General features: G+C 34.2%; 1 protein-coding gene across 1 annotated transcript; it reads left to right on the plus strand.

Moving 5' to 3' along the window:
- Positions 1-12870: 12870 nt before the first annotated feature.
- LOC107878228 (photosynthetic NDH subunit of subcomplex B 4, chloroplastic) lies at positions 12871-15001 on the plus strand. Its single transcript, XM_016725150.1, has 6 exons — positions 12871-13110; positions 13205-13249; positions 13504-13663; positions 13767-13822; positions 13910-13981; positions 14718-15001. Exons 1-6 carry the CDS (start codon positions 13021-13023, stop codon positions 14844-14846), a joined length of 552 nt encoding a protein of 183 aa, XP_016580636.1. The 5' UTR covers positions 12871-13020; the 3' UTR covers positions 14847-15001.
- Positions 15002-15906: the final 905 nt, after the last annotated feature.

A 15906-nucleotide genomic window follows, 5' to 3' on the forward strand; every position in this document is an offset into this window, starting at 1 on the left:
TTATTCTTCCTTCTCACTTTCATTTTCCTCATCACCATCTATAGACCCTTGTCTACCCCCCTCATCATTGTTTTCATATCTTTCTTCAGCTTTACTTTTCCCTGACTGAGATTGTTCATAAAGCTCCTTCGAATCTCTCTGTATTGTAGCCATTTTTGTTAGGTGGTCAGAAGTTGATCCACTTTTACGTTATTTTCTTTTGGGAGACATGTTTTACCTACAAACAACAAAAGAATAAAAATTACATTACAATTTATGTATGCATAAATTTTAAAAATTACATTATAAACACCACCAATACCGACACCACCACTAACCACCACACACACCACTAACCAATGATACTACCACTACTACCAACCATCACCACAAACACCACCAGTGCCACCAGGACCACGACCACGACCACTACCACCACCACGGCCACCATCACCATAAACACCATCCAACAATACCACGACAGTCAACGGAACACTGTGATAAAAATTAAGATTTTCTCAAGTTCTTCCTATGATTTTATCATCAAAACTCAAAATTGTAAATCCATTCTCAAAGATAATACAAATAAAAGTCTTCTTTTTTATCATTAACTTAAATTCCCTAATTTTTTTAAAAAATAACAAATATAGAACTCTTCTCGAACTTTGTTACCTGTAAAGATAGAGAAAACGATGGATACAAGTGAGAATGAAGTCAAAAATAACACCTATGTTATCGAAAATGAAAAGAAAATTGATCTGTTGTGAAGGTTTGAGCAATTTGTTGAGTAGTTATTGTATGTATTGTTGAGAGAGAAAGAAAAAAACAAGAACTCAAGATTTGAAATGATGAAACTTTTTTTTCGCAAATGGATGATTTGTATGGGTTGATTGTATTTTAGAAAAGAATGACAAGTTTTGAAAATATTAATTTGGTCCGAGTTGATCTTAATTATTTTTGTAAATTTTAAAAGATATACGTAATTTTTAAAGTGTATTCAACACTAATGGATTTTAGGTATTAGCTTAATAATAAGTTAATAAGAATCGTTTCAACTCAAAGTGATCGATCAATGACTCAGGTCGGGAGGAACGCAATACCAATATCATGTAATTGCCAAAGACTTAATTGAAAATATAGTTGACCATATGAACTCACCACTAGTTCTAGCTAAATCAATTTAGGTATTAGCTTTATTATGAGGTAATAAGAATTATTTCAACTCAAAGTGAACGATTGATGACTTAGGTTGGGAGAAACACAATACCAACACTATGCAATTGCTAAAGATTCAATTAAAGTTGTAGTTGATCCTATGAACTCACCCCTAGTTATAAATAAATCAATTTAGGTATTAGATTGATAATGAGGTAATAAGAATTGTTTCAACTCAGAGTGATCGATCGACGACTCAGGTCGGGAGGAATGCATTACCAACATCATGTAATTGCCAAAGACTCAACTGAAAAAGTAGTTGACCCTATGAACTCACCTCTAGTTCTAGATAAATCAATTTTGGTATTAGATTGATAATGAGGTAATAAGAATCGTTTAAACTCATAGTGATTGATCGATGACTCAGGTCAGAAGAAATGCAATACCAACATCATGCATTTCGAAAGACTCAATTAAAGTTGTAGTTGACCCTATGAACTCACCCCTAGTTCTAGCTAAATCAATTTAGGTATTATCTTGATAATGAGGTAATAAAAATTATTTCAACTCAGAGTGATCGATCGATGACTCAGGTCGTAAGGAACGCAATACCAACATCATGCAATTGCCAAAGACTCAACTGAAGTTGTAGTTGACCCTATGAACTCACCCCTAGTTCTAGCTAAATCAATTTAGGTATTATATTTATAATGAGGCAATAATAATTACTTTAACTCAAAGTGATCATTCGACGATTGAAGTTGGGAGGAACGTAATACTAATATCATGCAATTGTCAAAGACTCAATTAAAGTTGTAGTTGATCCTATGAACTCACCCCTAGTTATAAATAAATCAATTTAGGTATTAGATTGATAATGAGGTAATAAGAATTGTTTCAACTCAGAGTGATCGATCGACGACTCAGGTCGGGAGGAATGCATTACCAACATCATGTAATTGCCAAAGACTCAATTGATGAAGTACTTGACCCTATGAACACACCTCTAGTTCTAGATAAATCAATTTAGGTATTAGATTGATAATGAGGTAATAAGAATCATTTAAACTCAAGAGTGATCGATCGATGACTCAGGTCAGAAGAAATGCAATACCAACATCATGCATTTCTAAAGACTCAATTAAAGTTGTAGTTGACCCTATGAACTCACCCCTAGTTATAGCTAAATCAATTTAGGTATTAGCTTGATAATGAGGTAATAAAAATTATTTCAACTCAGAGTGATCGATCGATGACTCAGGTCAGAAAGAACGCAATACCAACATCATTCAATTGCCAAAGACTCAATTGAAGTTGTAGTTGACCCTATGAAATCACCCCTAGTTCTAGCTAAATCAATTTAGGTATTAGATTTATAATGAGGCAATAATAATTACTTTAACTCAGAGTGATCGTTTTACGATTGAAGTTGAGAGGAATGTAATACCAATATCATGCAATTGCCAAAGACTCAATTAAAGTTGTAGTTGACCCTATGAACTTACCCCTAGTTCTAGCTAAATCAATTTAGGTATTAGCTTGATAATAAAGTTATAAGAATGGTTTCAACTCAGATTGATCGATCGACCACTCAGGTCGGGAAGAACGTAATACCAACATCATCCAATTGTCAAAGACTCAATTAAAGTTGTAGTTAACCCTATGAACTCACCCTTAATTCTAGCTAAATCAATTGAAGTATTATCTTAATAATGAGGTAATAAGAATCGTTTTAAGTCAGAGTGATCGATCGATGACTCAGGTCGGGAGGAACATAATACCAACATCATGCAATTGCCAAAGACTCATTTCTTATTAAAGTTGTAGTTGACCCTGTGAACTCACCCCTAGTTCTAGCTAAATCAATTAAAGTTGTAGTTGAGTATATGAATATAATTGAATTTGTATAAAAATAAATATTCAACCTGTTGCAACAGATGACTTATCTGTTGGAATTTATCAAATAGATTATATCATCTACTGCAACAGATTAACTATCTGTTGTAAATTATCAAATAGGCGTTGCCATCTGTTGCGATAGATTACTTAGCCGTTGGGAATTTTCAAACATAAATTGTCATCTGTTGTAACAGATGACTTATATGTTTTAAGATCTTTTTTTTATTTTTATTTTTTAAGATCTTTTTTTTCATTGTAAAGCAATTTCCTAATTTTCTATTTGAGATAAAAAGATAAAATACTAAGACGGTAAAAAATATCACTTGGATAGCTTAAAAATCTCCTCCTTGAATAGTCTTATCTTGTCTTTTCAATGTCACCATCTCCTCGTGCTCCTTAATGTTATTAATGAATATTTAAAACCCATCTCTCGAATTCTCTCTCCTTCAGCCACAAATTAACTTAACTTACTCTCTTCTCTTCTTTACTCAGAATTCTCTTTCTCTCCCTTTTAGGATAATCACAATCGCCTTCTTTTTTCCTCTCTTTTCTCTCCTTTTTTTGCATGAGAATCCTTTCAGATCTCAATCGATTAATATCTTTTCTTAACTAAAATGGATATTCCAATCCCTTTGCTTTTTTGACATTGCAGGTATGATTCACTAATGCTCTTTCATTCTCATTTTCTTCTTTGTGTGTTATTTAAATTAGATATTTACATCTGTTGTTATTATTGATTTACCCATTACTAGTTTCCTATTTATTAAGAAAATTGAAGAAAAGATGACTTTTAAGTCTTGAATGAATGAACCATTATTTTTATTAAAATATGTAAAAAAAGTCATCTGTTGGAAGAACTTAAAAAGCCTCGTTGTCAATATCATTTTTTTATGTCTTTTATTTTTTACTTTGATGGTGCTGTTGTTGGGGGGTGTTGGTGTTGTTGGAACATGTAGTATTTGTGTTGTTGATGGAGTTGGAACATATGGTGTTGTTTCTTTGTTGTTGATGCTATTGGTGTTGTTGAAATAGTTTTCTTAAATGTTGCAACTGATGAATCTACTGTTGGAACAGACAGAGCAACTTTTGGAAGAAATCAAATCAGTAACAAGGCTGGTTTGATTTATTCCAATAGATGACTTATCTGTTGCAACATTTCATACATCTGTTGCCACAGATGCGTTATTTGTTGTAACAAATGACTCATCTGTTGAACAAATAGGAAATTTATTGCATCAGATGGGTCATCTGTCGATTTATTCAATTTTGTGTTACCCTTTTGTAATGTGTTTTTGGTTCTTCTCTTGTTTGACATCAAATGTTTTTATCTTGTTGCAGATAAAAGGAAGTGAAACTAGATCAAATTTTACCCAACCAACATTAAAGGCTAGAGTAAATATGGGTTCAGAGGAATAAGCTACTTGCAGATGGAACCACTTTATATGTGGGAGGTATGTATTACCGATCAACCTATCATGAAAACACACATACAGTACACTGATTTTGTGAATGTTGGTTCTTTAACTATTAGCATGACATTTTATAGTTAAGATTGTTAGGTTTGAACTAGTAAGGATGAGGGACCAAGTAGGTGGTGTCAATACCCTGTTACGATTTAATAAAGATTTTAGTAATGTTTATGTGTCAAGTTTGGAGAAGAGTTCAAGTTTTTGGTGGCAGTGTAAATATTCAAATAGTGATTGGACTAATTTTAAGGGTTCAATGGATTTTTGAAAGGCCTCTAAAGCCTCAAACTGCTGCAAACAAGAATGGAAATGTATATAGTTATTTCTCTAGTCCAAATTTATATGAATGGGTTGCTCATGAGACTATCATACAATAGAAGGTGATTGGAAGTATACCTGTGTGGGAAGGGGGAGGTAGAGAAGACCATATATCAACTAGACCTTATTAAAGAAGAAACACAGGGTAGGAAGGAAAATGTAGTAAAATTGGCTAGTGAAATTGACATGAAAAATTAAAAAATTGAATAAGCTACAAATGTGAAAGTTATCCAAAAATAAAAATCCATCAGTCCATTTTGAAAAGAAAAATGCTGAAATGGATTGGACCTGTGCACTTTATTAGGGGACTGCAACTAGCTAGAGTATCCTGAATGAAGACCCACAAAATGTAGGATCAGAACTCTAAGGTTTCATCTTTGCGAGCACCGATGGTGTTAAGATTGTCGGTCAGGAACGAAACCTGAACCAACAACTCCTGAAGTAAAAATAAGGGATCAAGCCAAGGTGGAAATTTCTCAAGTTAAACTTGCATCCCATGCCTCATGTTTATGGCTCTGGTCTGGTCAAAGGTAGTGGAAAAACAAGGCATAGGATTTCTTCCCAACTTTAGACCTTTTTGTTTCTACTGCCACTGACCTGATCAAAACCATAAATAGAAAGCATGGGATGCAAGTTAGACTTCAGAAATTGACGCCTTGGATTCCATTATTTTTACTTCTGGATTTGTTGGTTCTGGTTTCATTCTTGACTGAAAATCTTATAAATCCTCTATGCTCGCCAAGCTGCTTTCTTAGAGTTCTGGTCGTGCACTTTGTGGGCCTTCATTGAAGCCAGACTCGCTAGTCACAGTCCCTAGCAAAGTGTCTAGCTCCATTCATTCTAAGCATTTTTATTTTTCAAGAATAACTGACAGATTTTAATATTTGGATACACTTCCACATGTGAAGCTCATTTAGTTTTTTTATCTCTCAAGTCAATTTTATTGGCCAGATTGGCTACAAGTTCTTTGCTTCCCTGTGTTTCCTCTTAAACAAGGTATGAGATGATATATGATCTTCACCACCTCCCCTTTTCTGCACAGGTACTCTCCCAAGAACCTTCTATTAAATAGTAGTCTCCTCGAGCAACCCATCCATATAAATTTGGACCAGGAAAATTTTTATTGGTTTTCCATTTTTGTTTTCTGTAGTGCAAGGCTTTGGAGGCCTTTCAAAAGTCTATTGCACCATTAAAATTGATCCAATCACTATTGTATATTTATACTTCCATCAAAAACTTAAACCTTTCTCCAAACTTGACACATAAACATGAGCAAAACCATCACTAAATTGTAATAGGGTATCGACACCACCATCTTGGAACCCTGCGATTTTGTTAGTTCTCACCTATCAAACTAAATTGTAAAATGCAGGATCTTGTTTGAAGGATCAATGTCTAATCATTAAAAACTGCATTCAGAAAATCATTGTACTTTATATGTGTCGGTCATGATAGCCTAATCAATAATACATAAGACCCACGCATGAAAGTGGATCCATTAATCTGCACACACCTTATTGTTCCTACCCCATCAATGTTGGACAGTGTTTATTCTTCACTTTCCATTGTTAAGTAGTGTACAAGAGTACAGAGAATAAAAGGGTAACCATATTCAATGCTAGAGGACTACTTGCCCGCTAAGAATAAACAAGTGCTAGAAGTCGTGACTTTTCACCTTTTTTGTTTTTAATTCTATTTCTATAATAAAACAATTACCAATTTTGATTAATTAAGGTATGTGATGACTATTAAAAAAAAGGTGAACAGTCTTGACTTTTTGTCTAACACATTCAAAAGAACTGATGAATCAAATTCCCCATCTGTTGTAACTGATAAATCAACTGTTAGAAGAAATCAATAAATCTCCTCTAATAGATGGTCCATTTGTCGCAACAGATAATCTATATGTTGCAACAGATGTCTTAACTGTTGTCCATACAGATCATCTACTGTGACAGATGGACAATCTGTTGCCACCAGCTCAATAATAACGGCTGTTATTAAGTCTCAAACCATTTTGAAAAGGTGAGAAGTTTGAATGTAAAAGAAAAATTCGTGACTTTTCACAGAAAACAAAAAACCTGCAGTTTGAATGTAATTAATATAATGGAGCTGAACATTCGTGTCTTTTTGCCTCACATATTCAAATTAAATCCTCTATAAATAGGTCCCTTCTTAATCTTCATTCAACTTTACTTTTTTTTATTTTTTGCATTTTGTCTTTCCGTATTACATCTTCAACCACTTCTATTCAAGGAGCATATTCCTTTCTCATTGAGGTAAGTTTTTTTTACGTAAATCTACCAGTTGGTAGTATATGTTGTATTACATTCAGACCCTTTTCTTTACTTTTGTGTTTATGTTTTTTGTCAATTCATGCTTGTTCTAGATATGGGTGATCCTATTTGAGACATTGCTATTCTCCGCGACACAAAGTGGAAACTTCAGAGGCAGGTTAATGACCTGCAGAGGGAGTTGGTCGCCGTGAGAGCAAGAATGCTCAGAGAGATGCAGAGGCTCATGAGGGCCCTGCTGCTGCCGGTTGACGATTGGCTGACTGACAATAATAATAATGATGATGATAATAATAATAATAATTAAAATGTGTTTTTTCTTTTAGCGTATGCATTTTAATTTTTCTATATCGAATCTATACCTAATGTATTTTATTTTTCATTTAATGAAAAATTTATTTTTGGTTGACTTTGACTTTTCAATTCTTATTTAATTTTCATTCTATCTATTTCTTTTTCTAAACATGTTGACATGTCGACGGTTGGAGGTAAGGAGCAATTTTGAAACTAGTAGCAATAGCAATTTTGGCTTTTGTTCTTTCAACAAATGAACCATGTGTTGGAATAGATTGGTCATCGGTTGGGTTTCTGTCAACAGATTATCCATCCGTTGCGACAGATTTGTCATCTGTTAGAGGAAAACATTCCAGTTTGATAAACTGTATTGTATTTTTCTAGCTAATGTCCATCTGTTGCAATAGATGGGTAATCTATTGAAACTAATTTTTTGGTCTGCTGTATTTAGTTCATGTTTTGCTTCTTTTTATTGATGCACAAGTTATTAAAAAAGATATTTTCTATAATAAATGATAACATGTACGTTCACAACACTGAGTTAAAAATATAAAAGTCCACAACAAATAACAACACAAGTTTTTGCAATTACAACGATCATAGTGGATTACGATTCGGGCATGTAGTTCTTTTGTGGCCAGCGCTCTTACAGAGCACTTGTTTCTTCTTGATGGAAATGATTCTTCGACTATATGCCTCCTTTTATATGGGCTTCTTCCTGGTTTGATAGTGCTTGGGTCAATATATGGAAGAGGTATTAATCTCCCCAAAAGCTCTGCACGAACAACCCAAGATTCTTTGGGAGGCACAGGAGTAATATGCCCATTATATGCCATTGTATATTTTTCCTTCGAATAATATGGAGAGGAGTACTCATAAATTTTAGTTCCATATTTTGCATCGTATTGAGCTCTAAGCGCTGCCATAGCATGTAGATAGGGTATTTTGTCCAAGTCAAAAACTCTGCACATAAAAGATCTTGTTTGAAGATCGACCATGGCAACATTACCATGACCGTTGATACTGAACTTGTAATCTGCTATTTGATGAGATAATAACCTATTCCCTAGACTAATGTTCGTTGATTTTATTTTTTCAGCTTCTAAATCAAATGGGGTTCCTGCGTCCTCGAACTCCACATGCCTTTCATGAAAAAATTGGCCATACTTCTTGTTTATTATTTCAAATAGAGCCACGATGGAAAATTCTCTTTCATCACCAAACAATGAATTTACCAATTCAGCTATGTTTGACGTTATAATATTGTATATATTCAAAAGAATTACTTAGTACGACATTATACTAAACTTGTAACTCAAACAAGACATTAAATTCATAAGAATGTACCTATTTACCAGACAGAATACCCGACTACATCTCTCAAAATCGAACGTACAAGATGTTCTGCTGCCTTGGGATGCATATCCACTATTTGATTGAAATGGTCTAAAAAATTCTCTCTACTATATGCTTTAGCTGCTCTATAAGAAAGAGTCACGAATCTTTTATTGTGAAAGTTGATCTGAATATTCTCTCTAAGATGACTGATGCAACCAACCAAAGATAGCTAAAGTGAAGAAAATTGAACACATCTTTGGAATACTTGGATGCCTATCCGAAACAAAACACAACTATTCAGTATCTTTGATGCAGCTTCGTAGTTGTTCAAAAAAATATCTATAAGAGGCATCATATTCCTTGTTCTCTACACAAAAAATGATAGGAAAGATGTGATTCTCTGAATCCTGTGCCACCACCGCTAGCAGAACTCCATTATATCTGCTCCTCAAGAAGGTGCCATCGATGGCTATGCCTTTTATCAAATGTTGAAAACCTTGAATCCAAGCACCATAGGATACAAAAAAGTACTTGAACTTTCCATTTTTATCAACATGCAAGACCGTCTTACTTTCGGGATTTGTGGACTGAAGTATGTAATGGTAGGCATGGAGGACTGCATACCCATGGACGTGTGTCCCTCTAACCAAGTCCTTGGTAATCCCTATGGCCATATATATCTTCCAATAATTGACCAGGACACCCAATTTCTTAAGGAGTTGATGGGCTATAACCCTTGTAGAAGGGCCTTTGCTATTGCAGAATCTATTCTTGAAATATTCATCGAGGACCTTTGCCGTGGCATGAGGATTTTGGCCCAAAATATGCTCCAAACCACATGTGTGATACTTTTTATGTTTATGAATGACAAATCTATCTGAACTTAAGTACTTCACTATTCTCACTCACCACTTGCTATTCAGATTAACACATTTGTAGCAAAAGACTTTGCTCGAATTAATCACCTTCATTATTCTGAAATCTTTTTTCCAGCAAGAAATAAACAAAGTAGTAGATAGTTATTTCTTGTCCTTGAATGACATTTCATTGTAAAAGCTGGTCTCGTCGTCTTGATGATTGCCAGACTGTGTTGATCGAGAAAAACTGCCCACCGTATTGGTCGCATCAATGGGCGTAGGTGTTTGATCATCATATGGAATATTTATGTTTAGATCATCCAACCTATCATCAAAGATGTCTTGTTGTTGTTGTTCTTCTACATTCTGGTTCTCATTCTTTATCATCTTTTCAACCAAGTACACCCTTAACACCGGCCTGAATGAATCACTAAGATAAGCACGCAACCGAACCTGATCGGTTATCTTGCAAGGTAGTACCCTCTGATTTTCAAAGGAGCTATGCATAATAGTTGATGACGAGTTCTTCCGGTTGATAATTCAGTCCATAATAGCTGATGGTTAAGTTCATAAAATCATCATACGAAACATCACTTTGGACTGTCATAGCTATCGTCTCTAGTATTTCACCCTTCTTTTCACATCATACATATTGATTGCTCTTTTTAATCCATTGACCATGACAATCCATCCCTATTGTTATTAATTCCTCCATTAATGGTACCTAAATAAAGTCATTTGTTAAAATAAATTAATAATGATTTCTTAGTGCTATCATATGAATCCCAATAGATGTGTAATCTGTTGCAACAAGTGAAAAATAAGTTGCAATAGGTAAGTGATCAGTCGCAACAGATTATTTACCTGTTGGGATTCATGTTACGCTCCTGAAGTCAATTTCAACATATGAGTCATCTGTTGTAACAGGTGAATCATATGTTGCAACAGACTATACATCTATTGCAATAGATGAAGCGCCCGTTGGGATAGATGTTACAGTACTAAGAATCTTTGAAGTTGATTTCAACAGATGAGTGATATGTTGTAACAGATAATTAACCTGTTATGACATAGACTTACCTGTTGCAACAGACGACACGTCTGTTGAAATTGAGTTCAAGTTTTATTGCAATAGGTTACTAATCTGTTGCAACAGATATTTACCCTGTTGCAATAGATGACATGTCTGTTGGAATCGAGTTCAGGTTCTGTTGCAATAAGTTACTAATCTGTTGCAATAAATATTTACCCTGTTGCAACAAATAACTAGTCTGTTGCAACAGATGACCTATCTATTCAATTCATGTTACAACACTATAGAACCATAAACATGAATCCAACATATGAGTCTTTCGTTGCAACATATGACTCATTTGTCGTAACAGATGATTGATCTGTTTAAACAGATAGCTCTTACATTGCATTCATTTTTGCGTGCTATCCATTGTTGAAAAAAAAGCATAATAGCAATTACCCAAACGACAAATTCAACTAAAAATCATAATTTGACTTACCAAAGTCTCCTATAAAGTAATGCCAAAGTGGAAAGTGATATACGAAACAAAACTTGACCTAAAAAATTGGTCAAATAGCAGCAGTAGTGGTAACAACAACAAGAACAATGGTCAACAAGAAAAAGATAAAGATGATGATAATGAAGCAGAAGATGATGAATAAAACAACAGCAACAATGAACAACAAAAGTTGCTAAGAGAGAGAAAACAATAATGGATGAGAAGAGAGAGAAACACGCCTTTTCCCCCTCATTTTCGATTATATGAGGTAAATATTTGATCAAAGTGTAAATTTAAAAACTTGTGGGCTATTCTCAAACTTACCCAACTTTCTTAATGTATAATAAAGTAATTGTCTTGAGTTACCCATGCCTCAATTTCAATCTCTTTTGTCACTTTTAGATCAAAGCCCCCACTCTCTTTGTATTAAAGCACACATGATTGCTGAATGGGCCCACATGAATAAAAATTTAGCCACCTTGTCATCAAAAGATGATTTAATACAAAGAAAGTGAAGTTTAAGTATGTAAAAGGAATAATGGATAGCTTAGGGATGAGAACCCAAAAACTAATAGTGTCAGAGGATCGGACCTTGTTAATAGCATCCCCAGGGTCTTCCGAGGGAAACAAATTAGGTGAAATCATAGAGACTAACTACTCACTTCACCACAACATCAACAATCTTGAGAAGAAATAAACTTTTACTAATTTTGTTTGCTATTGCTTTTGTCTTTTCATTTGTTTTGTTGGAAACCAAAGGTCTTTCAAGCCTATGAAATTATGCCTCCTAATGTGTGCGGTTTTGTCTCCTGAATGTTTGATTTTTAATTTTTGTCTTACAAAGCATGTGGTCTTGAATTTTTATTCCCGCTAAGTTCTAATATTTGTTTACAAGATAGAAGTTCTGATCAATTGTGTAGGTTCATTGTCTTAAAATGTTGTGAACGACTGTTTTATGAAAAAAAAAAAGGTACGAATGTATTCCTGAACTTTGATAAATAGTACAAATATACCCTCTGTTATACTTTAGTACAAATATACTCTTACCGTTAATGAAAATGTAGATATACACCCTGAACTTTGGTAAATAATACAAATATACCCTTTATCATTCTTTAGGTACAAATATACCCTTGCTGTAATGAAAAGGTACATACATACCTTTCTCACTAACGACAAGACCTGTGTCACAATCCTGTTCATTTGACTTTTTTTAATTTAATTTATCCCAACCCAATCCCAAAATAATTCTAAATTAAAAAAAAGGGTAAATGAACAAGATTGTGACACATGTCCTGTCGTTAGTGAGAAATGTATATATGTACCTTTTCATTAATGGTAAGGATATATTTACATCTAAAGTATGACGGAGGGTATATCTGTACTATTTATCAAAGTTCAGGATTATATTTGTACCTTTTCATTAACGCAAGAGTATGTTTATTCCTAAAGTATGACAGAGGGTATATATGTACAATTTATTAAAGTTTAGGGATATATATATATATCTTTTTATTAATGACAAAAGTATATTTATGCTTAAAATATGACGAATCTGTACCATTTATTAAAGTTCAGGTAATACCTTTTCTGTAGGAAAGAAATTATCAGGTGGAGCCACAAAAAATTAAGATCAGGAGGAGCCAAAAAAATAAAGATCACACTCCTCAGGGAGATCATTTTTGTAAAACTTTTTTTTGCGGGGGGACAAATTATACCAACCAAATTAGGGCTATTTCTGAACTTAAACTCCTTTAAAGCCTGGCTATTTTAGCAAAATACTATCCACTTTCAGTGGTTCCCAAATACGAATTTTCTTATCTGCATTCCTAACCTTATAACTAGGATAAAAGGAACAGAGGAAGCCAAAGTAATTATCTCAAACTCAAAGCTGTAACAACCTTTCATGGGTGAAGCTGTAATGAGCTTCACAGTCGTCAAACCCGCTATTCAATTCCACACTCCTAAATTAGAGTTGAATCCTTTCACTAAATCAGTTAAACCATAATTACTTACTTTATCTCAAATTCATTTTTGTCACTTTTATTATTCCTTCAGCGCGCTTACTTTGCTCTTTTTCTCTTTCACAGCTTAGGCATTGTTCAAGCTCCGCACTTGGAAATGGCAGGCACCGGGTATGTTACATTAGTTAAATTGCTCAAATGTAACACGATCAATGGTGTTGGTGCACTTGTATGTTAGTTAAATTGCACACATGATGTAACACGATCAATGGAGTTGGTGCACTTGTATGTCAGTTAAATTGCACAAATGATTTAACATGATCGATAGAGTTGGTGCGTGCACTTGTATGTTGGATCAGTTGTTGTAATTATATAATTCTCATCATTAATTGAACTGCTGGTATTTTTTTTCGAGTAATCATTAGATTCAAGTCGGGCAGAGCAAAAGAAATTCTTGTTCTATAGTGAAGGCACTCCCGGATTGGCCATTAATGGCAGTATTAGTTGAGCATATGGAAGGTCAAAGAGACCTCATAACTCACAAATCTGTTTGGCACCTTAGTGATGAAGCCATGAAGAATGTTTGTGAGTACTATATAATTATACATATATATAGTCATCCAAAGATCGATTGCTTCGTGAATTTATGATTATTGTTGACTTATCTAATTTTGTTTTCCCATTTTAGACACATTTTACATCATGTTCACTGTTTGGGGATGTTGTTTCTTCGGTTCTACCAAAGTAAGCTTTTCCAGATAGTTATGTCTTTGGAAATTAAACTTCGTAAAATAGAGTTGTATTTTTGGTCTCATTATGTATCTCTTTTAGGATCCCTACTATGATTCAGAACAATACAGAGGAGATGGAGGTGATGGTACTGGACATTGGGTCTATGAGAAGGTACAATCTTTTTGAGATAAGAGAATTTGTGACAAATGTGTGCGCATGCGTATGGTTAGAATATTAAAGGGAAACACTAGCCTTTGTCAATAAGTTTCGCACTGTGACTTTGTTCTTATTCACTACAACGAAATGTTTATAATTTTGAGTCATCAATTTTAAGAGCTGAGAGTGAAGGGGAGCCTCGAAGTAACTAGTAAAGTTATTGTTGAACAAGAGGTGAGGTTCAAGCTGTGGAAACAACCCCTTATATAAATGTAAGGTAGGGTTGCGTACAATATACCCTCGTGGTCCAGCCCTTCTGTGGACCCCGAATATAGCGGGAGCTTTAGTGCATCGGGCTACCCTTTAATATTAAGAGCTGAGAATTATCGCTTTGATAGGTGAATAAAACTTTTTGAAGAGTTAATTGCCATCTAAATCCTGATACAAAAAAGCATAATTTTACTTGTAGATGTGAGTGGGCAGAGGTTTTTTTTGGTTAAAAGAACATCTCTCTTTTCTAAAAAGACATATTTACTGATATAATCTATGCATATAAATGTCGAAGTCATACTAGCTAGTTTCGAATTGTCTGAATTTGTTTCAACATTAACTCGTGAGGAAAGCATATATAAATTCTCATATCTAAATGCCCTATTCAAGATATACAGATATCTTTACAAGGTATAATGCTAGGATAATTATCTAGCAAAATGTTTAGTGACACTACAAATTTGATTTTGTGGTGGTGCAGCAAGAAGACATTGAAGAAGCAGCCAGAGCGGAGCTATGGCGCGAGGAACTGATAGAGGAGATTGAACAAAAGGTCGGGGGTCTTCGAGAGCTTGAAGAAGCTAAGAAGGAGGAACAGCTGGTCAAATGATCATCTCCATATAGTATATAGTTTCATGTGCTAAGAACAAACTTTATGATGCTTCTCAGTTATGTATATACAGTATGATTTCCAGTTCCATAATACAGACTTCAAGTACATGCAGAGAAATTATCGAGAAGGAAAATATGATTGGTCATTTGCAACATGGCTGTTTCCCCTTCAGTGTGATGCAAGATTCTTCTTTAAGATTTAGCAAGTCATGCATTCCTCTTTCGACAAGCGCCTAAACCAGCATTAAATTGATGACATACACACCAGAAAATGAAAAATTACTTCAATAATACCTAACATGTCCCCTCTCTGGTTGAGGAGGTTGGAGGGTGTGCTGGCTGAAAGTTATCAAAGCTATTAAGTTCTTACATTCTTAGTGTTCCACACTACATTCTCCGGCTTCATTATCAACCAATTTCCTTGGGAGTTCAAGGCAATTCAATCTTATATTCAGTTCACATCGTTCAATTATTCCTTTTTCGCTTATTACTTAAAAGGTTTAATTATAATCTTATTAATTGATCAATTCAGTCTACGTGCCCTTAACCACATGTACAAATCCAAGGGTAAACATGGAAGTCGAAAACAAAACCTACAATTTTAACATTGTGCTCTTTTTATTGTTTCAACAACCAAATCTGCATCATGTTGTAGTATATGCAATTGGATGATGCAGATTTGGTTGTTGAAACAATAAAAAGAGATTGCATACATTTAACGCTCTCCAAACCCCTCTGTCTTCTATCAAGCTGTTGCTACAATACATTATTAGACAACTTATATCTATAACTTTTTCTAATTAAGCTCAAATGTTACTCGTTTAGGAAAATTCTTCTGGAATTTATTACTGATAAAATTGCTTCAAATTTATCCAAATAATTTCCTTCTAGTTACTTAGTGTCACTAATCAATTCATCCTAAAAATGAGTTTCTTGCAAATTGCTCAAGTATCCTTCAAGACTCATCTATTAAGTTCTAATCCTAGTAAACTTACCGTACAAATCCAATTTCTAGCTTACCTATATTATATGCCCAAATTTTATACAATTTTCAAATA

The sequence above is a fragment of the Capsicum annuum genome, chromosome 7, assembly GCF_002878395.1.
Source record: "Capsicum annuum cultivar UCD-10X-F1 chromosome 7, UCD10Xv1.1, whole genome shotgun sequence".
Taxonomy (NCBI): domain Eukaryota; kingdom Viridiplantae; phylum Streptophyta; class Magnoliopsida; order Solanales; family Solanaceae; genus Capsicum; species Capsicum annuum.